The following is a 27,430-nucleotide window of genomic DNA, read 5'->3' on the forward strand; positions in this document are numbered from 1 at the left end:
TTTTGTGGATTCCTTAGGATTTCTTGTATACAAAATCATGTTATCTACAAATAGAGATAATTTTACTTCTTCCTTTCCTATCTGGATGCCTTTTACTTCTCTTTCTCATTTAATTACCCTGGCTGGAGCCTCCTGTACGATGTTAAGAAGTGGCAAGAACAGACATGCTCATTTTGTTCCTGATCTTAGGGGGAAAACATTCATTCTTTCACCATTAAATAATGATATTAGCTGTGCATTTTTTTTTAAAGATTTTATTTATTTATTTGAGAGAGAGAGAATAAGAGAGAGCACATGAGAGGGGAGATGGTCAGAGGGAGAAGCAGGCTCCCTGCCGAGCAGGGAGCCCGATGCGGGACTCGATCCCAGGACTCCAGGATCATGACCTGAGCCGAAGGCAGTCGCTTAACCAACTGAGCCACCCAGGCGCCCAGCTGTGCATTTTTTATAGATGCCCTTTTCAGACTGAAGAAGCTCCTTTCTATTCCTAGTTTGTTGAATGTTTTTTTTTTCCATGAAAGATGTTGGATTATGTCAAGTGCTTTTTCTACGTCTACTGAGATGATCCTGTGGGCTTTTTTCCTTTATTAATATGAAGTATTGTATTGATTGACTTCTGTATGCTGAACCACCTTTTGTTTCTGGGATAAATCCTACTTGGTTGTGCTATATAATCTTTTATATATATGGTCCTAGATTTGGCCTGCCAGTATTTTGTCATGGATTTCTGTGTCCATGAGAGAGATTGGTCTTTGGTTTTCTTTTCTTGTCATGTGTTTGTCTGGTTTTGCTCTCAGGATAATGCTGGCCTCGTAGGATGAGTCGAGAAGTGTTTCTTCCTCCTGTTTTTTGGAAGAGTTTCTGAAGGATTGGTGTTAATTATTCTTTAAGCATTTACAATTCCTCAGTGTAAGCCTGGGCTTTTCTTTGTGAGATGTGTTTTGATTACTGATTCAGTCTCTTCACTTATTATAGGTCCACTTAGAATTTTGTTTCTTCTTGATTCAATTTCAGTAGTTTGTCTTTCTAGCAATTTGTTCATTTCATCGATATTACCTAATTTATTGGCATCCAGTTCATAGTATTCCCTTATAATCCTTTTTATTTCTATGAGGTTGATAGTTATGTTCCCTCTTTTGTTTATGATTTTAGTAGTTTGAGCTTTCCCTCTTTTTTCCTTAGTCAGTAGAGCTAAAAGTTGTCAATTTTGTTGATGTTTTCAAAAAATGTCTTTTGGTTTTGTTGATTTTTCTCTATTGTTTTTCTATTCCTGAGTGCATCCATTTTCACTGTAATGCTTGTTCTTCCACAACTTGTTGTGCACAGTGTTCTGCTTGCTAGTAACATTGCTCTGAGAGTTCCCAGCAGTATTTGTCACATTATCACGTGCTGTAGAAGACCTAGCGTGGCTGGACAGGTGTGCAGAGTCCCAGCACAGGGCCATGCAGCATCAGTGGAGGGCTGCTGAGAGTGCGAGTGAGGTCTGCAGGGCGTGTGGTGTCAGAGGGCTGGAGTGGGCTGGTGCCTGGCCTCAGCCTTTGCCCATCAAGCTGAAGGCCCGGATGTGGGCGACCCGGGGGGGCGGGGGGGGAGGTGCCAGACAGCAAGCTGCTACCAGTGTGGGCTCCAGCTAGCCTTGCCTCGCTTGGGCCCCTGTCTGCGGCCATGGGCCACTCGGGCAGCTGGCTGAGTTATGGCTCAGCCATAGGGTTACATCAGAGACTCTGTGAACCTGCAAATTACTCTGGCTTTCTCTGTTTAGCTTCTAGAATAGCCTCCAGGAAGCGGAGCTCAAATTGGGAAGAGAGCTTTACTTGGAGTGCTCTATTGACTGTAGCGATTAACAGCTTTGCCCAGGAAAATGGCCAAATAGAGCAAGTTCACATGAAAGGGCCTCAGCTGTGCTCTGAATAAAGTAATGATTGCTAAATGGGCTGTTAAACACTAACTATTCCAAGGAGTTCCACTGAACGGAGCCACGTTTTCAGACTCAGTTAGCTTTTAGTGCACTGGAGAAGACATTCACTTTCTGTGGAATTTGAAGATAGAAAATGCTTTTCAAATTGGTTCCTGTGGGAAAAAAGTCAGACTTTACATTTGCCCAGGCTTTTATACCAGCCTGAGCTGCCGTAGTCCTGAATTTACCACAGGACGTAGGAGTCAGGAGTGGCTCTCCCCACTTGCCACAGGAAGCATGTGACTTGGGACAGGCACGTGACTGGGCAGAACCGCAGCCCTAGTGAGTGAGCAAGCCGAGACCGGGCCCCAGGCCCGCCGCGCTCTGATAGTCGGCGGGGCCTGCCTCTCCTGGGCAGCTGGGACCCACCACTCAGTTGCAGAGGGCCTGACAAGATGAGTGTGGCAGTGGGGAGATGATGCTTCACTGGAAGGGTTTAGAAAATCAGGACTGTGTGGTTGGATCCGAGCATTAGAGTTTAAACGGGGTTTCCATGTTGCGATCATGACTGACCTCTTCCCACTGTGTTTTTTATTCATTCTTCAACTCGGGCTTCCTGGCCAGCATGTAGGATGTGTTCGCAGTGGACACAGAGGGAGGCGGGTCATAGATGCTACCGGGCACAACGGAGCGAAGCACCAGAGATCCTTCACGGTTAGCAGCGCCGACTCCGTTTCTGTTTCCTGTTCTCATGCCTGGTGAAAACCTCCCCCCTGTAGTAGTTTTGGGGTGAAGTTTTCACAAAATACTCAAAACAAATGACTCAGTTTTCAGACTTAATAACATATGGAAGGGTTTGGAGAAGATATTTATAGTTGTGTTTAGGATTTTTTTTGGCATTTTTGCTTTAGTGAGAGAATGTTCTGTCCATGTTAGAGGTAGTGCGAGAGCAAGCTCAGTCGATGAGGTGACCTCTCACCTGACTGTGGGCACCGAGGGCCCCAGGAAAAGAAGAGAAGCGTCTGGTTGCGCCCGCCCCAGTTTGGCCCCACTTCTCCTTTCAGACGGGGCTTCTTTACCTGCCCGCTCACTCCCGTCCACCTCCTGTCCCCTCTCTGTGTCCTGAACAGACTGCCCTTTCCTGACCCCTGGTGCTGTGCCTCCCATGGAGTGAGGCTGCGGCCCACCCTTCTGTGTGGACTGCTCATGGGTTCCCCAGGGCTCATTTACTCTGCCTGGATGAGAGCTGTGTCTGGCAAATGGCCAAACTAGTATTTAAAAAATTATTTACATTCAGGTGCGTTAGGTATTTTTAGCTGTATGAACAACAAAACAATAAAATAAGTATATAAGCATAGTAATAGATAATACTTGTAAGAATGCCATGCCCCCAGACCTGCCAGTAGGGATCTGTAACTTTACGCATCGAGATCTTTGGAAAAGTTCACACTTAACAGCAGGAGAGCTTTCGTTAGAGAAGGGTTAGCATTAGAGGAGACCCCGCCTGAACTGAGCCTTCTGTCGATTCATCAAGATGAAAGTCATTTCAGGACAGCAGAGCAGAGAGCAGTCTGAGATTTCACTCTCCTTACCCCTCACTGAAGGCACAGCTGAGCAGCCCTGATGACGCTCTCCCTCGTTGCACCCTCTCGTGGCACCCACCGTCCTAGCACAGGTCACTCTCAGCAGGGGACAGACAGTGGAAGGAGGGGCACCCACAGCCCAAAGCCAAGCTCTGTGGGTACAGCTGAGCACCTACTTCTAAGAATTTTGGGGTGTTCTGATTGATGACTAGTGTTCTCTCCTGAAATAAAAGTGCTAATAGGCCTTGGGGATAATGAAACCAGATCCCTGTCGCCTCACTTGGGAGGCCATGGCTAGATCCCTCTCTCGTGCAAATGCACAGCACTGTGCAGCAAGTCAGCCTCGTTCCTCATTGGACTTTGCCAACATAGCTCCTCCCCCTGGGGCAGTGGGGGTATCGTCCTCTGGGACAGGGACACACACAGAGCTTTACATGCCAGAGCAGCAGACAGAATCCCATTTGAGAGTCCCTGTTTTTAATAAGAGACCGAAAAAGTCATTGCTAGTTACATGTTTAGTGTCTAGGAGGTCTCTGCTCTGTAGGAGGGATGTTACTAGGATTTGCTATGAAGGAGCTGAGTTAAACTGTGATGTGTTTATTCAGGGAAATCCACCATAACTCTGCCACATTACTCCACAGGAGAGTTTTTATTCCCATGGAGAAATGCTCACAGCACATTGTGGAGTAAAAATGTCAGTTACAAAACATGTTCAATGATACTATTTTCGTTTAAAAAAAAATGATGTATATGCTGAAAACTCTGTAAAGATACACAGCGAATGATAAGGGTTACGTCCGGGAGGTGCTATTGTGGCTGACTTTTTTTCTTCCTTTTGTTTACCTTTGTTTTCTGAAAATCTGGCAATGGACTTATACTACTTATAGAATAAGTAGTTCATAACTGTGAATAATCTAAATAAGACTCAATCTTAGGAAATAATCAAATATGTTCCCAAAGCTATTTGTTGTCACAGTAGCAGTGTGAACTGACTCTTCTGCTGGTGCAGCGAGGCTGTGTGTGGTGAGTGAAGCAGGTGCAGCACCCGCCTTGTGGAGAGTCCACTTAGCAAATTATGACAGTGGCAGTTGTTATAAATAATTAAGGATGTACTTTGAAAAGCCGTTTAAAATCATGTCCTGGTGAGGGGCGCCTGGGTGGCACAGTGGGCTAAGCGTCTGACTCTTGGTTTCGGCTCAGGTCATGCTCTCAGGGTCGTGGGATCGAGCCCCGCATCGGGCTCCCTGCTCAGCAGCGAGTCTGCTTGGGATTCTCTCTCCCTCTCCGTCTGCCCCTCCTGCTCATGCTTTCTCTCTCCCTCTCTCTCTCAAATAGTAAATAAATAAATCTTTACCAAAAAAAAGATCATGTCCTGGTGAGTGTTGATAAGGACAGTTGTTCCCAGTGGAGGGGTGGCCCTAGTGGCTTTGGAGCTGGCCTTTGACTGCTTAACAGAGGCGGCAGCAGGCCCACGACAGCTATAGGTTGTATGGCTCCTGTGTGGCTCCAGTTACAGGAGATTCTGGAACAGGTCAAACTGAACGGATCTTGATGGCAGAAATCAGACCCATGGTTGCCTGGGGGACATGGGGGCGGGGGGGGGGAGATGACTGGCAGGGGCTTGAGGCTACTTCCCCGGGGATGACAATTGTCAACACTCATGGAATGGCGTGCCTATGGTCCATACACTTACTGTATGTAAACAGTTCTCAAGAGAGAACTGTGAACTAATCCTGACTATAGTTGATGATTTGCATGTTGAAGGATTTAGGAGAGACTCTGCTGATGTCTGCAGCTCTCTTTGAGACACTTCCAGAAGCAAGATGGACTGCTGGGTGGATAGACAGACGGGTGGATACATGAATAGGCATGCACAGTAAAGTGTTATTGGTAGTGAGTGTATGGGTGTTTCCGGTAGAATTCTTTCATGTTTTTTGTATGTTTCAAAATTGTCGTAATAAAGCTTGGGCGGGGGCAGGCAGGTATTCGATAATGTGTATAAAGTAACCGGCACAAAGAAAACGCATAGTAAATGTTAATTCACCTCCTTTACTTTCCAGCAGAGTCAGGAGAGTAAAAAAACCTAAAATACTCCCTCAAAAATACTTTTTGTCTGTGTGGGGGAAACACTTACCTCCAAGAGTGGGGACTCGGGAAACCCGATGGGTTTGGGCACAATAATGAGTAATGTTGCCTCCCTCTGAAATCCCCATTTTGTTCCAGCCTCTCTCAGTGTCCTTCCACATACGTGCTCACACTCTCTGAGTTACCTGCTGCCTGGCACGTGCTCTGACGTCTGTGAATACTGGATAAGCTCTAGAATGTTGTCTTTCAAATGCTCTTCTTCTAGTGAGACTGATAGCTGACATTTCTAAGTAGCTCTCTCTTAAGTTAAAATACGTGATACATAGATAAGATACCTTGCACTCCATGTACACAGTGGACACAGTCCATATACAGTAGGGATCATCACTTGGACATGAAATCTGAAGCTTTAGACCAGTCAAATAAACTTCTGCTTCCAGCCAATACAGAGTAACAGGAGCCAGATTTACCCTCCTGCCTGAAGTAACTAAAATGCCAGACAAATTGTGTGAAACAGTGGTTTTCAAGACTTTGGATGTCAGACAATGAAGGACAGTGACCCCTGAGAAATAGGAAACAAATGAGAACCCCATGGTTGCCAAGCTGTTGCACAGGGAGGGAGACCCCAGGTAGGGGCTGGCAGAGCCCAGCCTGCTCCTTGAGTTGAGGGCATGGCTCTGGCATGTGGGAGGCCCAGGAGGCAGGACCTTGAGGCAGGGACTGCAGAGCTGCAGAGCCCCACAGGGCTTCAGCTGAGGAACCAACCAGGGCCAGAGAACCACCTGGAAGCATTAGAGGGAGCATGCCCGGGAGCTCAGGCAGAGCCAGGAGTAGTTCCTGACCCCACCATCCAGAGTAGGAAGCCTCCTAAGGCCTATCCATCCGTAATTGGGTCATACAAGAGCGTTTGGCCTCATGATGGGGCACAATCAGCCCTATACTGAACGCAACTTTAATACTGGTGACCAGAGCTTAAAAGCAAGACCTGGAAGGATCAGACTGTTTCCAAGTAACTTAGTGGCATCCCAGAACAAAGCTCTAGAATATTTATAAATTAGAAAGTATCCAGCACCAACAAGGTAAAATTCACATTGTCTTACATCTGATCAGGACTCACGAGGCAAACAGAAACAGGAAAATATCACCTACAATGAAGGGAGGTAAATCCATCAACAGAAGCTGACCCAGAAATGATCCAGATGATGAAATTCATAGGGCATTAAAACAGTTGTTATAACTTTACCCTTTACGTTCTAGATACTGGGGGAAAGATTGCACACATTAAGTAGAAAATGGGGATCTATAAAAAAGACCTAGGTCACACTTCCAGGGATAAAAATTACAATGTCTGAAATGGAAAATACTCTGAATGAGATTGGTGAGTGTGTAGACATTGCAGGAGAAAAGATCAGGGTACTCAAAGATGCAGCAGTGAAGCCATCCAAACTAGAACAGAGAGAAGAAAGACTGGAAGAAACTCAGAGCATCAGTGAGTATGGGACAGCCTCACAGGGCCTAGTTCAAATGCAGTTGCTTCCTGAGGAGAAAGAGGAGTGGGGGTGACTTGAAGAAATATGGCCAAAAGGTTTCCAAATTTGATGAAATAATTATGTTGAGTGAAGAAGCCGGACAGAAAGGCATACGTATTATATGATTAAGTTATATAAAGTGTAGAGAATGCTGACTGATCTGTGGTTACAGAGAGCAGTGGTAGCTTGGGGATCGGTGGGTGGTTGGGAGGGTTTACAGACGAGCAACATGGGGATGGTTTCTTGAGTGCATATGTATGTCAAAACTTACCAAGTTGTACACATTAAATGTGTACATTTTGTGTATGTTAGTTATACCTCTGTGAGCTGTTGAAAACCTGTACCAAGCAGTGAAGAAATGTCAGGGAGGAGGATAGCCCGCAGTACGTTGTGTTGGGGGTTGCAGAGGGAACAGAAAGGCATGAAGCTGTCTCCAATCATTGACCCAAAGAAGAGGGTGTGGTAGGGTTATGATCTCAACCATGAAAGACACACCGATCGCCCCGGCTGGCCAACCCTGGCTTCTGTGGGCCGTGTGGTCTTTGAACTGGGTCCTGCAGATGCGGGCATTTCCAGTGACCAGCGAGTCCTGGGTTTGGCCTGGTGTTTCTGAGTAGGGAAAAGTGCTGCCCCTGGGGCTTTGGACAGGACATTTGGTGGCTGGGGTCCTGAGCACTGGGAGACCTTAGTTTCTTGTGCCTCTCAGCACTAAATACTAGTAGCACCCAAATGAGAACTGGGACCGTAGAGTTTAGAGAACATATTGTGTAAAGAGAAGACTGGAGATGTCCTCTGGCCCAGATCCGGGCAGGAGCTGAATGAGGAAGTTTTGCAGCGAGCCCTGGAAACTTCTCTCAGGGACTGGTCCAGTGCCCCCTGCATGTGCCTGCTGGCCCTCTCGTGGCCCCACTCAGGTCCTGCTGAGCCAGCAGTGCTGCGGGAGGCATCCCTCCCAGCTGGTCTGCACACAAGTGCCGTGGACAGACGTGGCAGGAAGCAGGCATGTGGCCTTCTCCTCGGCTGCCTGCAGGGGCCTCCGCTCTTGGGGATAGGGTGCGGTGCTCTGGGAAGCAGCTGTGGCCCCACCAACCAGGACTGTCCTCACCAGAGGAAGAGCCTATTACTTGACATCAAAAGAACCTGAACTAATACTCCTATTTTTCCATGAGACCAAGTGACCTTGAGCAAGTTGCCCAAACTGCCCAGCCCTTCATTTCCTAACCAGTAGAGTGAAGAATCAGATCCACGTGAGGCCAACGTGAGGCATGTTTTCAGAGGTCCTGGCGTGGGTCCCTGTCCTGGAGATAAACTCAACAGGTCTGGAGTGGGGCTCCGACGCCTCGGTTGGTTGGTTTTAATCCAAGTCACACACATAAGTACAGAGGTTAACGTCAGCTAGAAGAAGCTACAAGAAACCCTCCCCACCTGTTTTCCCCTCTCTGGGGAGCTACTTCCCTTTAGCTTCATATCCCTGAATGATGGCTTAGGGAGCAATTTCTCAATCCTTCTAGCTCTAAGTGTTTTCTGTTGACTCCCTGCTGGGAGAGAAGGATGCAGAGCAATTCATCATCCTGCACCCATGCCTGCCTGCCAGAGCGCCCCTTACTCTCGTCCACGGTGCGAGGGTAGGGAACATGCTCCTCACAGCTGAGCCGGGGGTAACAACCTACACTACATTTTCCTGTCTGTACCACTCTCCTTTCCCTCGATTGGATAATTGTCTTGTTCTTCCATCTAGTTTTCTGTGTGGTTTTACATATTCAACCCCATGCCAGTTGTCTCCATTTCCTCTCCATACACTTGGGCACATCTGGTTCCATCCAGTTCATCCTCTTGGAGGGATCTCTCCTGGAGGCTTTGGCTGGCCCTCGTCTGGCCTGGTCACCCAGTCTACCTCGGATTGCCCTTTGCCCCCCCCACCCCATGTTGAGTCCCCTCTGTCCTGGATCCTATGTCTTCCTCTTCGTTTTGGTGAGCTCTGTCCTCCAGTTGGTTCCTGAGAACAGCTCATGATAAGTAACTTGAAAGTCTTTTGCCTACATTCGCCCTTGGCCTTGGCTGGGTAGAGCAGTCTGGGTTGGGAATTGTCTTACTTTAGAATTTCGAAGGGTTTTCTCTATCATCTCCTGGTGTCCAGCATTGCTGTTGAGAAGTCTGAGGCATTCTGATCCTTGATCCTTGATATCCAACCTGCTTTTCTCTCTGGAAGTTTGTAAGATCTGTTCCCAGTGTTCCCAGAACAGACAGTGACGCGCCTCAGGGAGGACCTATTTTAGCCTCTGTGCTGATAGGCCTTACAGCCTGGAGTTGGTATCCTCCTACCCTGTTGGCGATCTGCTTCCTGCCTCTACCCTCCTTTCTCCACTTGCTCTCTCGGGGATTCCTGCTTCTGTACTGGGGACTTCCTAAACCGGCCTCCGCTGTTCTTCCCTTTCTTGTTTTCTCTTCTTATGCTTTTGTCCTACTTTCTAAAAGACACTCTCAGCTTCGTCCCGCAGTCCCTCTGTTGGATCATTTTGTGGGCCTGTTTTTAGTTCCTGGAAGTCCCTGTTGCTGTTTCCCACTATCAAACTTCCTTTTGTCCCCCCGAGGATGTTTCTGAAGTTTCTTCTCCTGTGTGGTCTCCATGCCCTGTAGTTGCCTGTTCTCTGCATCTGTCTTGTCTTCTGTGTGGCAGAGGCTGGCCTTGGATGTTGGCAGTCTTGGTTCTGAGAGTGGCGCACACTGCTGGGAGGAGCTTTGCGCGGGGCTCCCTGTGTGGTGGCTCGCTGGGCTGTTTTGCTGGACTCCCTCGGCCTTCCGGCCCCACTAGGGCCTTTCCTACTCCCCCACGCCTTCCCACTTCCCCAGTCAGGTGGCTGCCTAGCCCTCTCGTTCTCCCAGTGCAGAGGAGGTTTGAGCCTGTTTGAGCTCTTGTTCTCACTGTGTGTTGCAAAGGGAGTGAGATGGTTGTGTGCGTTCGTTCTGCTTTCCCGGCCCAGGAGGCCATGGGATTTAAAGCTTCACAGTTGGGGCACCTGGGTGGCTCAGTCGTTAAGCGTCTGCCTTCGGCTCAGGTCATGATCCCAGGATCCTGGGATCTAGCCCCGCCTCGGGCTCCCTGCTCAGCGGGAGGCCTGCTTCTCCCTCTCCCACTCCCCCTGCTTGTGTTCCCTCTCTCGCTGTGTCTCTCTCTGTCAAATAAATAAATAAAATCTTTAAAAAAATAAAAAATAAAAAAAATAAAGCTCCACAGCTGATTCTGACACCCTCGTGCTGAGAATCTGGGTGGAGGCACCCAGTTCAACTCCACACTCCATGGTCCAGCCCTCGGGGGATGCCCACGTCCCCCGTCCACGCTCCTTCGGCCCTCAGAAATCTGAGTGGTGGTTAGGGGTGGGTGGGGTTCCCTTTACACGTCCAGGGTTTGGTGAACTCAGCGGGGCAGCCTAGAAGTGAAGATGGGAAACCTCCAAAAATGGTGTCTGATGCTGTTGGACATAAAAACCCCAATTTGAGGAAAACTAAATTTTTTGCCACTTCCTTTATTTTTTTTTCCCCATGCTGCCCATTTTCCTTTAGCTCATTTGAGCAAGAGTTGTGTTTGAGCACTCCTCCTCAAACCCTGTTGCTAAGAAATAGTACCCTTCGGGATAGCTGAGTCTCCGCCTTTCCCCTCGTTCTGGAAGGCTGCAATTCCCCATAAAGGAGCGCCAGGTACCGTGGGCTGCCTGGGCCCGCAGCCGTGCCCTCGTCCATCTCCAGCATGGCGTGTGACCTGTCCCGTGTCCCAGCCTGATGTGCGTGTGCCCCAGACAACTGTGAGCACCAGGAGGGGCCTGCATGCCAGACAGAGGGGCAGAGCCACGGGGTCCCGTCCTGTAGGCATAACTCCCTCAGGGCCAGTCCCGGGGCCTGCCAGTGCAGCAGCCAGCAGAAGGGACCGCAGTGGCGGGCCTGCGTCTGAGCGGCTGCCGTGAGGTCAGCTGTCAGAGACACCTAGGGGCCAGTGCAGCTGGATAGTTTCTGCGGGCTTCCGGGGTCACTGCAGCCTAGGCGTCGGGCTGGTGTCAGTGGCAGGGTCCCCAGCGGTGGACAGAAGGAGTGGCCACCATCGGCTTCGCCAGCCCCCACTCGGGAGGGAAAGAACGTGACAGCTGCCCAGGGAAGCGGCCTCTGAGCGCTCTGTTTAGCACATCTGTCTGCTGTCAGCAGATGCTGCAACTCGCTGGATTCCAGGTCCTGCTTCAGACCAGATGCGGAGGGGTAGGAAATCGCTGGAGCCAGTGCGGGAGTGACGGGGGAGAGGGCGTCGGGCTTTGCCGTCGACTGGCCGGAGGAGAGAAGCAGGGGCAGAATCCCAGGACCGGCCTCTGGTAGCCTCACTCGGCTGGGCCAGCAGTTGTCAAACATTTCTAGCAATGGAGCTCATTCTTCAGATAAAATCTTACACTTCAGCCTGGTGTGTTCAACAAGTCACAGCAGAGCCGCCCCCATGAGACTGCCCAGGATGCCGTTTGCAGCAGCCCCAAGGCGGCTCGCCGAGCCAGGGCGCCTCAGGCCTCCAGCCGAAGACCTCTTGGTCTCTGGGCAGCGAGGACGGAGGATGCGGCACGGCAGGCGGAACCGGCTGCGTCCCGGCGTGAGAGCACGAAAACCCCGAGTCAGGAGCCTGGCAGGCCATCTGACTCACCCTCAGAACAAGGACACGGAGCCCGAGGGGGAGGGGATCCGCCCTGGGTCACACGCCCAGTGGGAAGAAAAGACAGCAGGGTCTACGCCTCGGACCCTCGGACCCCACTCGCTCGGAGAGTCTGCTGGTGCTTTAAATACAGGCGTGTTCGTACTGGTGTCTGGTTTTCAAGCTTTCAGTCGGATAGAGCCACCAGCCTCTGGAGTGAGTCGCTGGGCGAGAGCGTAGATGCCTTCTGGTTTGCCCACTTTCCCCTGCTGGCGGCTTCCGCTGGCGGAGGTGTGCGCAGCAGGCTGCGGGACTCTCGGCTACAGTCTTAACGGGGTCGCCAGAGACATTTCTCCTGGGACCGTAGTCTTGCCGCAAGGAATCCAGTGGCTGGAGCCCCAGTTCTTGGGGGGTCTACCACATGAGACCGTTGGAGTCAGAGCTAACAAATCCCGTATATAACTCAAAAACAAGCTTGTCTTCATTCCAGGAAACACAGAACCCGTCCCATTTCTAGCTCACGTTATCTAAGCTGAGAAGCACGTCTTTGCACTTGACAACTAAGATGAAGCCCTTGACCCGAGGACAGGCCCCGGCGGCCCCAGGCGGGCAGGCAGAGGGCTGCATCACAGAAAACTTCACTCCTTCACTCCAACTGTATGTCTGGTCAGGATCTCATAGTAAGTTCTGCCTGTAGAATTTCCTGATTGATGGGAAAGAGTAATGGTTTATGCTGTAATACTGGCAGCTTGGAATAAATAAAATACAGTCTTATGGCTGATAATTAGTAATAAGTGTTTATCATTTGTGAACGCAGGATAGCAGCCTGGTTTTCCCCCGTGAGGTCTTGATCAAGGGAACCTCCGCCGTGAGCAGCCTCTTTGACTTGTCAATATCAGAGGCTGTTGATGGCTGCCATTAAATCACCGGATACTTCCAGAAAGTGGATGTGCTCTCTCCTCATGCCTGCCCTGTATCTCATCTCTGAAAGACACAAAAATAAGCAGGAGCGGGGCACACACTCACAGTCTTTGGAAGGACACCAAAGCTACACATTAATTCTTCAGCATTTCCAAATGATTTTTAAATCTTAAATTCCTCATTTGCTCCATTTTACATTTGTAACCTTCATTCCTTTTTTTTTCATTTTTATGAAGTTTTGAATGTGAGTAAGGCAAAATTTGAGGCTGCTTACTTTTTTTTTGAAACTTTTATTGAGATAATTACAGATTCACATGCATTTGTAAGAAATAATAGAGATGTGAGTACCATTTCCTCAGCCTCCCCAGTGATAACATTTTGCAAAATAGTAGTACATCATGAAAATCAAGGCTTGTCAGGTTTTCCTTTTTTTAAAAAAAAATCTGTGGTAAAGTCCATGTAACATGAAAGTTACCATCAGTGGCTTTGAGCGCATTCATAATGTCGTGCAACCTTCATCACCGTCTGGTTCCAGAACATGTTCATCAGGTTTCAAGGAAACACTGTGCGCGTAGCAGCCACTCCCCAGCCCCCCTTCCCCTGGCCCCTGGCAGCCACGAATCCGCTTTTTCTCTGTATGGATCTTCCTCTTCTGGACATGTCGTGTAAAGGGACTGATATGATAGGTGGCCTTTTGCAATGGGCCTCTTGCACGGAGCATCGTGTTTTCAAGGTGTGTTCGTGTTGTTTCCCTATCAGTACTTCCGCTGAATGATATCCCACCCTGCGGACAGACCACGTGTCGTCCATCCACTCAACAGCTGATGGACGTTTGGGCTGCTTCCACTTTCTGGCTGTTGTGAAGACTGTTGCTATGAACATTCGTGTAGGTGTTGTTTGAACATCTGATCCAGTTCTTTGGGATGTATCTAGGAGTGGGATTTCTGGGTCATATGGTCATTCTGTGTCTAACCTTTTGAGGTTAAACTGCCTGTTTTCACGATGGCTGCAGCACTTCACATTCCTTCCAACAGGTAGGAAGGGTCCCATTTCTCCACATCCTCTCCGCTTGTTATTTCCCATTTTCCTTTTTCTAGTCATCCTAGTGGGTATGGAATGGTATTGCATGGTTTTGATTCGCATTTCCCTAATGATTAATGACGTCGATCATCTTTTCATGTTCTCGTTGGCCATTTGTATGTCTTTTTTTTTTTTTTAAAGATTTTATTTATTTATCTGAGAGAGAGAATGGGAGACAGAGAGCATGAGAGGGGGAGGGTCAGAGGGAGAAGCAGACTCCCCGCTGAGCAGGGAGCCCAATGCGGGAGTCGATCCCGGACCTCCAGAATCATGACCTGAGCCGAAGGCAGTTGCTTAACCAGCTGAGCCACCCAGGCACCCCCATTTGTATGTCTTCTTTAGAGAAATGACTGTTCAAGTCCTTTGCATATTTTTTAATTAGGTTGTTTGTGTTTTTGTTATTGGTTGTAAGAGTTCTTTATTTATTTTGGACACTAGACTCTTACCAGATATTGGCTTGCAAATATTTTCTCCCATTGTGTGGGCTGTCTTTTCACTTTCTTTATGGTGTCCTTTGATGCACAAAAGTTTTTAATTTTGGTGAAGTCCAGTTTATCTTTCCTTTTTTTGTTGCTCGTGCCTTTGGTATCATATCTAAGAAACCATTGCCAGATTTAGTGCTCTCATTTATTTTTTATTCATTTCCAGATAATTTTGTATGTGGTGTGAGGTAAGGATCCAACCTCATTCTTTCACATGTGTGCAACCCAATTGTGCCTGCACCATTTGTTGAAAAGACTGTTCTTTTCTCACTGAATGATCTTGGCAATCTTATCGATTTTGGCACTCCCTTGACTCTGTGGATTTCTTTTCTGAACTCTCACTCTTGTTCCATTGATTTATATGTCTGTCCTTAGGCCAGTACCACACTGTTTGAGCACTGTAGCTTCATAATAGTTTTGAAATCAGAAGTGTGAGTCTTCCAAATTTTTCTTTTTCAAGATTGACTGCTCAGGGTGCCTTGCAATTCCATATGAATTTTAGGATTCACCTTTCCATTTCTGCTGACCTAACAGCTGGAATTTTGATAGAGATTGCATTAAAATCTGTAGACTGCTTCGGATAGTATTGTCTTGCCTACTTCTTGACAGAAGTGCAGAGCATTGTTTCTCAAAAGGTAACCAACCCATAGAGGGGTGCCTGGGTGGCTCAGTTGGTTGACCATCTGACTCTTGATTTCGGTTCAGGTCATGATCTCAGGGTCGTGAGATGGACCCCCACATTGGGCTCCATGCTCAGCACAGTCTGCTTATCCCTCTCCCTCTGCTCCTCTGCTCACGCTCGCTCAAATAAATAAAATCTTTTTTAAAAGGAGGGGGGTAACTCACAGATCACCTGAACAGAATTGCCTGAGATGCTTGTTTAAAAGGTCATTTCTGGGCCCTAGCCCCAAAGGCTGATGCAGAAAGGCTGACCCAAGCCCAGGAATGTGCCATTTGTTTGTTTGTTCATTCATTCATTCATTCATTCATTCATTTATTAATAAGGTTTTTACTTAAGTTCCAGTTAGTTAACATACAGTGTAATATTAGCTTCAGGTGTACAATATAGTGATTCAACAATTCCCTACATGACCGGGTGCTCATCACAAGTGTGCTCCTTAATCCCCATCCCCGGTTCCCCCCTTCTACCCACTCCCTCCTCCCTCCCCCGACCATCCCTTTGTTCTATTGTAGTTAAGAGTCTGTTTCTGGGTTTGTCTCTCTCTCTCTCTTTTTTTTCCCTTGTGCTCATTTGTTTTGTTTCTTAAATTCCACACATGAGTGAAATCATATGGTATTTGTCTTTCTCTGACTGACTTATTTCACTTAGCATAATGCCCTGTAGCTCCTTCCACAAATGACAAGATTTAATTCTTTTTTTATGGCTGAATAATGAGGAATGTGCCATTTTAATAAGTTCCCCACACAAATCCGGGGACTGTAAGTTTTAAGAACCACTGGACCTGCTCTCACTCACCTTCCCTCTGGAGGGACTTGGATTCAGCAAAAACAAGCTTCCTAGTTTGAAAATGGCCTGTGTATGATGCGTCGTCTTCACAGCCTGCTCCCTGTTCACCCCCATCTCCCATCTCGGCATTTGGCCCTGCTTTTCCACTGGGAGTAAGCTTGTCGGGACTTCTCCAGTCGCCATTTGGGAAACCATGTGTCTTGGACCGTGTTTGGGAGCTCTCAGAGTGGTGGCAGAGGGCGAGTGACATTTATGGACTCTTTGCTGCCTTGTCACCCCAGGCGGGCACCTGTCTTTTCCATATGGCCTCCAGCTTAACCCTTTCTTACGCAGGCCAGGGTGCCGTGCCATCCACTGATCCCTCAAGTCGGCCGAGAAGCCTTTGTATGTTGTGTCTTGTTTTTTACCTTCTGCCCTCGGGTACCTCTTCCAACCTCTCCCTCTCTGATCACCTTCAGCCTCAGAGCCCTGGGCCCCAGCGGACCTTCCTGCAATTTACGAGGAGGCGGGCCTTGCACGGTGCTGCCCCTGCCCTTCCCACTCCTACCACCTGGCCCCAGGTCCCTTGCTCGCTCCTCCCCTGTGCCCTCACTACGCCTGACATGCTCTTCCTGCCCTCCTGGCCTCGGTCTGACGCACATACGTTCTCAGAGCACCTCACTCTCTAGCCTTCCCTGTTGCAGTCTTCTGTTTCTTTGTGGGACTGTTTGGTTAGTAAGTATTTCTCACCAGACTTTAATATCAGGAGTCAAGAAAATTGATCCCTAGCACCGTGCCTGGCACATGGCAGGTGCTCGGGTAAAGCTCTGTTGGATGGGTTGGTGGGCTGGTGGTTGATAGGTGCATGGTGGAGGCACGAGGGGTAGGCAGGTATGTGATGATAGGTGGATGTTAGGTAGATGGATGGGTAGGTGGCTGAGTGCCCGGCTGAGAGGCTGGCAAGAGCCAATCAGTGAGTTTCCAGAACCTCCTTTGTCTCCGCTTCAACAAACATTCCTTAGGGCCTACTATTTGGTTGTTATTCGGGAAACAAAGGTCACTAAGACACAGTATGTTGTCAGGGCCATGGCCCCAGTGTCCCAGAGACTGGTGGGAGCGCGTGGGGCTGGTGGGGCGGGGTGCTTGAGGGCTCTTCAGCACTGTCTCCTCCCTTCCTGAGACAAGGCCTCTCTCTTAAGAAGCCCTCCACTCCTCCAGGTGGGATTGGGCGCAGGCCCTGAGCCCTCCCCTCCTGGAGGCTTCACCGCCCTTTCCCCTGCCTCCCCACCCTTTCCCCTGCCTCCCCCACCCACTTTGTTCTCCGATCACTCTTAACCCTTTGCAATCTGATCCCAAGGCCCCAGGCCACTCCCTGTCCGCCCAGGTCTCCAGGAACTGCTAGTGACCTCATTTTGTATTCCTCCCACCCTCTGAATCACACTCGATACCAGTGTCCAGCCCTTCCTGCTTGCTACTTCTTTGTTATTATCTCATCGGTTATAGATGTTTTCATGACTGTGCCCCAGAATGACTGCATCACAAATGCCAAGGCCTGGGCCCTCCTGAGAGCACCTAATGCAAGGCCCAGGTCTGTCTTCCAGAGCCCCCTGGGTGACCGGGGGGAGAGCCACTGTTGGGATCACAGCTGTGGTGGCCTGGGGGGAAGGCTTCGTGTATTGTGAACTGAGCCAAAAGCAGAACACAAAATGACATAAGCCAGATTTTTTTTTTAAATAAAGAGCTTTACATAGGAAAAAAACTAAAAATAAATCAAAGTATTAACAATAAGTGTCCTCAAAATCACTTTTTACAATTTATTTTGTTTTTCATGTTTCTCTAACGAGCCTGTGGAAACGTAGGGCCCAGTGGTTGGGAGTTTGTTTTGTTCCCCAGCAGGCTGCTGGGACCCTGAGTCATGCCCACCCTGTCCGGAAGCCTCTGGTGTGCTCGGTTTGACGTGCTCAGGCTCACTTAGCCCCAGACTCTGTGGTGCCGACGGGCAGACGCTGTGAGTCCCTCTCACAGGCGCGCAGCCGGTAAACCTGAGGGCCCCACGCTCAGTCAGAAGCTCTCGGGTCCCCTCACAGGATGGCCCAAGGAGGACGCACTCCTGTGCTTCCCTCGGTGCTCTTCAAAGAAATAGCCTTAGGGATGGGTGGCGTAGGTGAAGGGGATTAAGAGGCACAAACTTCCATTTATGAAATAAGTCACGGAGATGAAAAGTACAGCACAGGGAATATAGTCAACCATATTGCCGTCACGTTGTCTGGTGACAGGTGGCGACCCCACTTACCGCGGGAGCCCTGGGGGATGTATGGAGCTGTTGAGTCACTGTGTTGTTCGCCTGAAACTAATACAGCACTGTGTGGTAATTCTACTTCAATTTAAAAAATTAAAACAGTAGTCCACGAACAAAAGAACAAATCCAAAGGTGACAATTACCAAAAAAAAAATCTGAGTTCATAAAATAAATCTGGCAAAGGTCCAGGGAAGCGGCTAATGAGTTGGGTGACAAGCACCGTTGTCGTGGGTGAGCCACAGGCTAGTGCTCATGGTACGTGAGCACTGGGGGTCCCTGCTCCCCGGACCCCACACTGTCTCCCTCGGGAATGATCCTGACACCTGTTGGCTCCAGAGAAAGAGGAAGGCATTCGCTTTTAGCTCCAGTGATTTCTGACCCCAGGACGCGTCCAGCCCCGCCCTGGCCGGCCCTCAGGTGCTCGCTCGTGACCGGGAGGCGTACCCGAGCCCTGTAGGCAGACCTGCTGTCTCCACTGCCCACCCTCCCAGCAGCCAACTTTGCAACCATTTGTTTTCTTCTTTTGGAAAGGACATCAGTTTATTGCACTAGAGGCCTCTCCCTGTCTTCATGCTCTGACTCAGCAGCCGCTGTGCTCACGTTTATGTTTATCAACCCGAGTGTGCCGGGGGCTCCCCGCGACTGCTCTGAAGGATCCAGATAAGCAGCAGCCCTGCCCCGGCATGACGTGGCCGGCACCTTGCAGGCCTGCCCTGAGGCTGTCCACCACCACCCCTGGGCCAGGCCATCTCTCGTCTCGCCTGGATTCTGGAATGGGCCTCCCCGAGGTCTGTCCTCCCAACAGCCAGGCTCACGTCATGTTACTCCTGTTTTCAGAACCATCTAGTGGCTTCTCACCTCGCTCAGCATGAAGTCCACTTCCTCCCTCAGCCCGTGGCCTTCACGCCGTCTGACCTCTCACCACTCTGTCTCAGGTCACTGGGCTCCAGCCACCCGGCCTCCTTCCCGCTCCCAAAACTGCACCTGTCTGTGGGCTCTGCACTCGCTGGGCCTGCCGAGCATGCCTTCCCGGGGTGGCCAGGTCAGGGAACCCCCCCGGCCCCCCCTCCTGCCCCAAGGCTCTCCTAGCACCCCTCCCTTACTGCATTGGTGTGTTCTGCCTCGCTCAGCCAGCCGAGTAGAATAGAAGCTCCTGGGGGCAGGTGTGTGGTTGGTTTGCATTTGAGGTTTCCCCAGTGCCTAGCACTGGTGCACTGAAGGTGCTCATTGTCCAGCAAGTGATTGTGTGATCCCCAATGGAGGTGTTCAGGAGGCAGCTGGTCCGAGAGCTCAGGCAGCATGAGCACCTCTGTGGAGGTGGCTTGGTGTTCCGCGGGACCCAGTCTGGGGAATGCTGCGAGATGCTCTGCTTCATAAGGACGTCCTGCTCTTCCTCTTCTAATGCACAGTTACTGGCATTCCTGGGTGCTTTTATTCAGACCACCTGTGCTCCTCTGTCCTTGGAGACCTGGTCTATGTCCCGCCCTCTCCCCATGGCCTCCCCTGGGCTGTCCTGTGGGCAGGCCTCCCGCTGCTGGGGAGGGCTGTTACCTGTTTCAGAGGCAGCCTCCGTGCTGCCTGCTCCGTCGGAGTGAGGTTCACGTCCCGTGTTGGGGTGTGGAGAGCAGGGAGGGCAGTAACTGGGTGCACACTCGGGCTCATGTTCAGCTTCCAGAGCTGGGTGCAGTTACACGGCTGTGCTCAGAATGTGAAAACCCACCGAGCTATACGCTTAGGATTTGTGTGCTTTTTTGGATGCATGTGATCCTTTGGTAAAAAGTTGCCCTTTTATTGGATGAGAGCAAGCAAAGAGCTCGGCTTGCCCGACGCTTCAGCGAGAAGCAGGGAGCAGCGTGTGCATCCTGCCAGCGCTCCTCAGGAGCCCCAGAAGGGAAGAGACATGGCCTCCGACCTCAGGCAGGTGTACCTCACCGGGCCAGGCCAGAGCTTTGTGGGCAGGCACTTCAGTGGGGTGGTGTGAGGCTCAGGGCTTGCCAGGTGAAGGAGGGCATGCAGGGGGAGAGCGTGCGGGAAGGGAATGGTGGCGAGACAGAGGAGGTGAGGTACGGACTCGGCCGAGCCTGGGCCGCGAGAGGAAGTCCCACTGCGTCCTGTGGGCCCAGGGCCCTGGGAAGGCTGCGACAAGGTAGCTGCAGGACGAAGAGCTGTTGGCAGCCAGGATGGGGAGTAGGGGGAGTGGAGTAGGGGGAGCCTGAGGACGGGGGGAGAGAAGTTGCCTAGCCTGGCCTTCAGGCAGCCTGTCTTCATCCTCACCCTCCCTCCGCCTGCCTCTTTCTCGGGGGTTTCTCCACCCGCCCTCTCTTGCTGTCTCCCCGTCATGTCACCCCCCTTCTTTCTTCCCTGTCCCTGGCCCGTCACCACCTTCTGTGTCTTCCCACTGTTCTGCTTGTCCACAGCACACTGCCCCAAAAGCTAATGGCTTCAAACAGTAGCTTATTATCGTTACCCCTCGGATGCCCCTCGGATGCAGGCAGCGTGTGCGTGGACAGCCCCTCTGTGCGCCTGGGGCCTGGGTCCGAGCGGGCCCACGCGTGCCTCCCTCCACCTCCACGTGGCCTCTGCACGGCCGACATCTCTCACTGCTGGGCTCTGATGGGAACCCGGAGACCAGGTTCGGCCCTACCATCGAGTTGCTTCTGCCATGTTTTGTTGGTCAAAAAAGTCACAGACCAGATTCCAGGGGAGGGGACAGACTCGTGTCTCCGTGGGGCCACAATGGGGATGTTGGTGGGGCTGCCTCTCCAGATGCCACAAAGACACAGTCCTGTTCCCTCTGCTTGGCCCCTGCCTCTCCCTCCCCGCCCTGGAGCCCCTTCATCCTCCACGGAATGGGGTGGGGGGCGGGGGGGCCCTAGAGCAATACATCCCAAAGGGAACCCCAGGTCGTGGGATGGAATAGGTGTAATATGTAAAAAAGCATGTTCCGTGGCCAAACGGGTGGATTAAACAAAGCTGACTAAACAGGTGTCCATACTGCCCAGAGGGGAGGGGGTAAGCAGAAATGCCCAGATGCACTGGATTCTGGTACATCTCGCACCCCTCGGAGCAGGGCAGGCGCTCTGTGGCTTTATGTGTGGTCCCTGGGGATCCAGCCACCCCCGCTCACAGCCCTGCGGGCCCCCACCTGGCTGCCCAGCGGACAGGGGAAACTCAGCTGGGGATCTGCGGCTTGGTGCTGGGAAGTGACTCGGGGTTTTATAGGCTACTCTGATTTTATGTTGGTGACTGTTGTCTGGGGGTGGGCCAAGCCTCGGCGACATCTTACCAGCCTGGCCTTCCGCAGGGACTGGTTTGGTAGCATGGTCACTAAGCTTGTAGAATAAGTTGCACAGCCCCTCCCCCACACACTGGCTCCCCACTGAGCCTAGTCCCACAGCTGCCATGCGTCCCCCAGACCGCCTCCTCTCTGGCCATCCACTGTCCCAGGGCTGCCTCCCCCGTCACAGTGCTCCGTTCAGTTCCTGACAGCACCTGTCCTCATCTGAAGTAGCCTTCAAAGGCCTTATGGTTCTTGCCCGGCCAGTCCCGTCCCCTGCACAGTCAGCCTAGTGTGCCCTGCTCCCCGGGACTCCCCGGGCCCGGTGTCTGCAGGCCTGATGAGCTGAGCCAGGGTTCCCTCATGTGCGGCCGAGGAGGGAGCCGTTTGCTGGTTGGACTCTTAGGACGGACGCCTGTTTTCTCTTGAAACGCTGCGGGCGGACAGGTGGCCCTTGCTGCAGGGCTGGGAGCGTGTGGCTGCTCGTGTGCATGTGAGCTCCATGTAAGGGAGAAGTTTGGAGCGGCCAGAGTCGGGCCCAGGGCGGGAGGGGAGACGGGAAGCTCCAGGTCTCTGGAGGCAAGCCGGCAGCAGCTTCAGGTCTCCCCAGCTCCGGAAGCACTGGACGTTATTTTGAGGGCGGGGCTCCCAGTGGTGGGTGAGGACGCAGCGCTAGTAACCACACTCGAGACGGTGGCTGCCCTCCTCCCTCTTCGCTGTCCTCCATGTCCCCTGGCCTCGCGGCAGCCGAGAACCACTGTTTGACTCAGGAGCTGAGCCGCTGGGCACCTGGTGCCCCCCCGCCCGAGGCTGGCTCATCCCTCCGTGAATCGAGCAGATGGGAAGCCCCTGCCCAAAGCTGCTAGTGATGAGAAGGACGGCAGGGCGGTGAGAGGGGTGGAGGCTGAGCCCCCGATCCCTTGACGGGGCGGAGGGAGCAAAGTGAGCCCCTCTGCCCACATGCCCTGAGAGGGTCTGGTGGCTGGCTGGCAGGTGTGTGATGGCCGCGTGACAGCAGGGAGCCCCCGTGCGGATGCGTCTTGGGCACGAGGCATGTAGAGTGACCGCGCTCACCACAGCCGGGAGCACAGAGCTGCACGTCAGCGCCGAGCGTCCACTGGGCGACTGCTTTGGGTCCCATTGAGGCAGCCCAGGAAGGCAGGGCCTGAGACCGGGGCTGTAACAGGGACCACCAAGAGGCCCGGGGAAAACGGGCAGCGTCGGTCAGTAGGGGGAGGACAGCCAGACCTCAGGCTTGGTGCTCACCAGCACTGCCGGTGACCAGAGGCTGGGACCGAACAGATGGCTCTGTCCTCACGGGCAGAGAAGCGTCCGGCTAAGGGGTGGGCAGCCCTGGACGAACCAGAGCAGGTCAGTAGGTGGCAAACAGGACACTGAAGGGGCTTCCTCTTGTCCTGTGAAAAGGGGACAAGGGACCAGGAGATGTGGAACATGGACGCAGGCTGACCGGGGAGTAGGGCAGGGCAGCCGGCATTGTGCCCACTTGGGGAAGGGAAGCCAACCCAGCAGGGGACGTCACTCCCCAAGGGAACATACTGGAGGGCAGCTTGAGCCAAGAGGCGTCGTCCTGTTGGGTGTCAGGACCCGGAGGGTTGGCTGGGGCCAGGCCAGGTGGGTGGCTCCAGATGGGCCGTTCACAAGCACGGGGGGCTTACAGAAGAGACAGCAGGAGTTAAATGATGCCCTTGTTCTCAGCTGACATTGGTCATGAGGTCACTGAGGGCCAGGCCTGTGCCTGGTGGGCAGGGTCACTGGCCTTCTGGCCCGCCAGTCCCTACTTCCTGCTGCACACACAGAGGCTCTGTCACGGTCAGCCTTGCCCTTGTCCTGTCCTGTCTGAATGAAGAGCAGAGTAGAAGCGAGGGCTCAAGTGCGTGGGGAGGCCCACCGCCCCAACACCACCTTGTCCCTCCCCAGGCCACCCGCCCCCTTGATGGAGCTCCTGGGGGCCGTCACATGCCTCCTCCCCCTGCACCTCTGTCACAGTCCCCCGACAGCAGTAGTGTATCTCGGTGGATTTTATTTCTATAGTTTTTTAAAACATTAACTTACTTTAGAGAGAGAGAAAGGGAGCATGCAGGGGGTGGGGGGAACAGAGGGAGAGGGAGAGAGAGTCCTAAGCAGACTCTGCGCTGAGCACGGAGCTCGACGTGGGGCTTGATCTCACGACACCGAGATCACGACCTGAGCCGGAATCAAGAGTCAGATGCTTAAGCAACTGCACCACCCAGGCGTCCCATTTCTATGATTTTTAATTTTTTTAAAGATTTCATTTATCGGGGCACCTGGGTGGCTCGGTCGTTAAGCGTCTGCGTTCGGCTCAGGTCCTGATCCCAGGACACTGAAGGGACCAGGAGATGTGGAACATCAGGCTCCCTGCTCCGCGGGAAGCCTGTTTCTCCGTCTCCCACTCCCCCTGCTTGTGTTCCTGCTCTCGCTATCTCTGTCAAATAAATAAAATCTTTAAAAAAAAAAAAAAAAGATTAAAGATTTTATTTATCTATTTGAGAGAGACACTGAGAGAGCAGATGACACGGGGGAGGATCGGAGGGAGAAGCAGACTCCCCGCTGAGCAGGGAGCCCGATGCGGGGCTCGATCCCGGGACCCTGGGATCATTACCTGAGCCGAAGGCAGACGCTTAACCGACTGAGCCACCCAGGCACCCTCTATGATTTTTTAAATTAAACTTTTTATCTTGAAAAAACTTCAGGCCAACAGAAACCCTGCAGGTATATTTCAGTAAAGCCCCATAGACCTTTCGTCCACACCCACCACTGGTAACGCTGTGCCATGTTTGCTCTCTCTGAGCATGGAGCCGTGAGCATGTGGCTGTGTGCTTGCTCCCGTGGGGACCTCAGAGGCCCGGGTCCTGCAGCACGTGTTTCCCCAGAGCCGGCCTTCCCTTTCCCGGCCTCACCTGTCGTCAGGCAGAGACATGGACAGTGGCCACACCGTGCTCTTCTGTTGCTGCCCTTTGCTGCCACCTGCCTGTCCCAGTGCGGGACCCCGTGTGCACCTCCTGCGTCCTCCTGCCCTCTGGCCCCCGGGACATGCCGCTGCGGACCAGCTGGGCGTGCTTGTGTGGTGGGCAGCCCCCCGTCTGGGTCTGCCTGCCGTGGCAGGGATGGCGTCCCGCCCTGTGAGGTCCGCTCTGCCTCCCCCTGCGCTGCCTGTCCTGTGCCAGGCTCCAGGCCTTCTGTCCTTGCTCTCTCCAAAAATAACGTGCCCACCACCTCCTTCCCTGAGGAAAGTCTCTTCCGGCTTGCAGCCCGCGGGGGTCACGTTGGTCAGCGTCCACTCCAGCCCCAACGACCAGATGCTGTGGGCGCTCGACAGCAGGTGGAACGTGCACGTCCGGGCTGGCATCACCGAAGAGATGCCGGTGGGGATCGCCTGGGAGCACGTGCCAGGTAGGACGCCAGCGCGTCGTGGCTGCCCCCGGACACAGGCACCCGCTCTGTCCAGCAGCCTGTGTGCACAGGGCAGGCCCGGCCTTTGCCCTCGGGGCTTTGTGTCCTTTCTGCTGTCCTGCTGAGGCAGGCGAGAGCAAGGGGCTAACTGAATACCCTGTCTGAGGGACCGCTTTGCCCAACTGCTGCCAGCCCCATTCCCTCAGAGTGCCTGTGGGAGGATTGCTTCCAGACTGCCTGGACCCTGGGCCACCACGGGGCCACCCTTGGTCGACAAGACCCAGTGATGGGAGGGAGCAGACTCGGGGAGGGTGGTCTGTCCCATCCCCGCCGGGGGCTCAGGACAGACGGACACCGTGTTGGCGTTGCAGGCTTGCAGGCCTGCCAGCTCGCACTGAGCACCAGGACCGTGTGGGCCCGCTGCCCCAATGGTGATCTTGCCCGACGGTACGGCGTCACCGACAAGAACCCCGCGGGAGACTACTGGAAGAAAATTCCCGGCAATGTGACGTGTTTCACAGGCAAGTTCTGGGCTCCACAGGGCTCAGGGCTGCGCGGCTCTCCTCGGGTTCGGGGCTCGCTCTCCCGAGAGCCGAGGGTCACACCTGAGGGAGGGCACCCAGCACCCTGCTGGCCAGAGTGGCCCGGGAGGACAGGGCGCGGGGCCACCCACTTTAGAGCTGAGGAGATTGAGGCCCAGATTGGGGGTGGCATGTCCGGGGCCCACAGCTAGAAAGTGTCACGTCGGGATGTGGAGCCGGCCCGACTCCCCCCGCGCCTGCCGCCCAGGCTGGGTGACTCACGAGCGTGCGGCTGCCTCTCGTCCCTGCAGTGACCTCGTCAGATGAGCTGTGGGCAGTGGGCCCCCCCGGCTACCTCCTCCAGCGGCTGACGAGGACGTTCAGCCACTCGCATGGTGCCCTGAGCAGCCACGCCACCACCCCCCACCCCGAGGACCTGGAGGACGAGTGGGAGGTCATCTGAAGGAGCCTCGGGCAGGGCCGCTCAGGAGGGCGGAGGCCGAGACGGGTGGCGGACACGGTGGTTTCGGAGTCGCTCGCTCTCGGCCGCGCCTCATCAGCTCTTGTCCAGACATGTCGGGCCGGCTTGGACAGCCCGCACTTGCTTTCATCCATGTTTGTTTCCGTCTTGTTCCAGAACCCACAGCCTCGGCCGAGCGACCTGGAGCCGTCGCCGGAGCCGCGGTGCCTCTGAGCTCTTGCCAGGGCCGCCTCCCCCCCGGCCTCTCCAGGCCCGCAGAGGGACGAGCGGGGAGCCGCAGGTCAGCGCGCTCCCACCCATGAGGGGGTCCGCGCCGGCTTCGCGGTCACCACAGGGACCCAAGTTCTAGCACATTCCATGCTGGCCACCCCGGCGGGGACACCAAGGCTGCGTCTGCGAGGTGGGGTGCTGGTCTGTGCCAGGATGCAGCGCGCGCACACACACACACACACACCCGGGCGCGCACACACCACCCACGCCCTCCGGGCCCACTCAGGGCACGGCACGCTCGCCTCCTGGAGGACACACGTTACCCAAAACAATAAAGGCATAGAAAAGGTGCACGTGTTTCCAAGGCAGCTGTGGCCCCGGGAGGTGTGGCCGGACGTGGGGGAGCTCGGCCACGGGAGCTCACTGAGCACGGTCTTTGGGGTGATGTCTAGTGCTGCTGGTGGACCTCATAACGGCCAGAAGCGTCCTCGCAGGATGAGTCTACTAATTATTGCCTTTTTTGTTTGTTGTATTACAAACCTGCATAAGATACCTCATTTGAAATCAACTCTTATAAATTTAGAGGAGAAATGTATTTTCTGAAACCAGTGGAAGGCCTTTGGTTCCTTCGCGTGGTTTGCCCGGAGCCTGCACTGTCCTCAGCTGCAGCCTTGCTGCGCGTGGGCTCCCCCCGCGGGGCCGTCGTGGGACCTGCCGGCTGGGTCCTCGCGGCCGCGGGCCCTGTGGGCGGGCCCGGGGTGGGCGCCCCCGCGAGGTTCAGCCTGTGCCCGCTGTGGCCACGCCAGACGTCAGTCCTGGGGGTCCTCGCTGGGCCTCTGGGCCGTAGGCTCGGCAGCCCCGAGCCCAGCGCCCCTCCGTCCCGGAGGCAGCTCCCAAACGGGACCCCAGCCTCGCTGCTCTCGTTAGGCTGCCTTTGGCCCGGGGCCCCATTACTCGCTGTTTTCCACTAAGTAAATGTGTCCGGGAGCCCCCGGGCCACAGGCGAAGAGCGATAAAATGTGTTCTCTGATGGGACCCAGCCAGCCACGAAGATGGAGGCGTTCCAGGTCTAAATGAGGACAAGAAGCTGAAATCCCAGATCCTTCTTCACACTCCACTTGTGTAGAATCCTTGTTTTAGAAGTTTGGTGGCGGCAGAGGCCGGCCAAGGCCGGCTGCGGCCCCTCCTCTGTATGTCGTGCCTTGCCCGGCCCCCCTCACACGGCACAGCTCGCCTCAACCCACGGGACTTTAGTGCAATTAAACCCAAGTCTAGTTTGATACTTTTAAACTACTTTTAGCTTCAGTGCTTTGTACGGTTTTTCTTTCTGGTTTTAATTTTTAGTTGTGCTTTGAGACAGTGCAATAAACTAGACTTTTTCCAAACCTGGTCGAGTCTGGTGTTTGGGCTGTGAGAAGGGGCCCCCGGCGGGCACTCACGAGGGTGGCGTGCCCACCTGTGCTGGAAGAATCTGCCGCTGGCTGGCCAGCCCAGCCCCGTTGACAGGACAGTGTGGTGCACGTGAT

At 53.2% G+C, this 27,430-nt stretch overlaps 1 protein-coding gene across 4 annotated transcripts in view; it reads left to right on the plus strand.

Annotated features, from left to right (window-relative positions):
• Positions 1-27,289, plus strand: part of TECPR2 (tectonin beta-propeller repeat containing 2) — a 106,733-nt gene extending 79,444 nt beyond the window's left edge. For 2 of the 4 annotated variants that reach the window (XM_078054239.1, XM_078054240.1), the window contains exons 18-20: positions 24,551-24,692; positions 25,064-25,213; positions 25,525-27,289. In XM_078054239.1, coding sequence (XP_077910365.1) covers positions 24,551-24,692; positions 25,064-25,213; positions 25,525-25,676 — 444 coding nt within the window. In that variant the 3' untranslated portion in view covers positions 25,677-27,289. The other 2 variants (XM_078054242.1, XM_078054241.1) reach the window with 2 other exon arrangements.
• Positions 27,290-27,430: the final 141 nt, after the last annotated feature.

This window comes from Halichoerus grypus, chromosome 8 (genome assembly GCF_964656455.1).
Source record: "Halichoerus grypus chromosome 8, mHalGry1.hap1.1, whole genome shotgun sequence".
In the NCBI taxonomy this organism is placed as follows: domain Eukaryota; kingdom Metazoa; phylum Chordata; class Mammalia; order Carnivora; family Phocidae; genus Halichoerus; species Halichoerus grypus.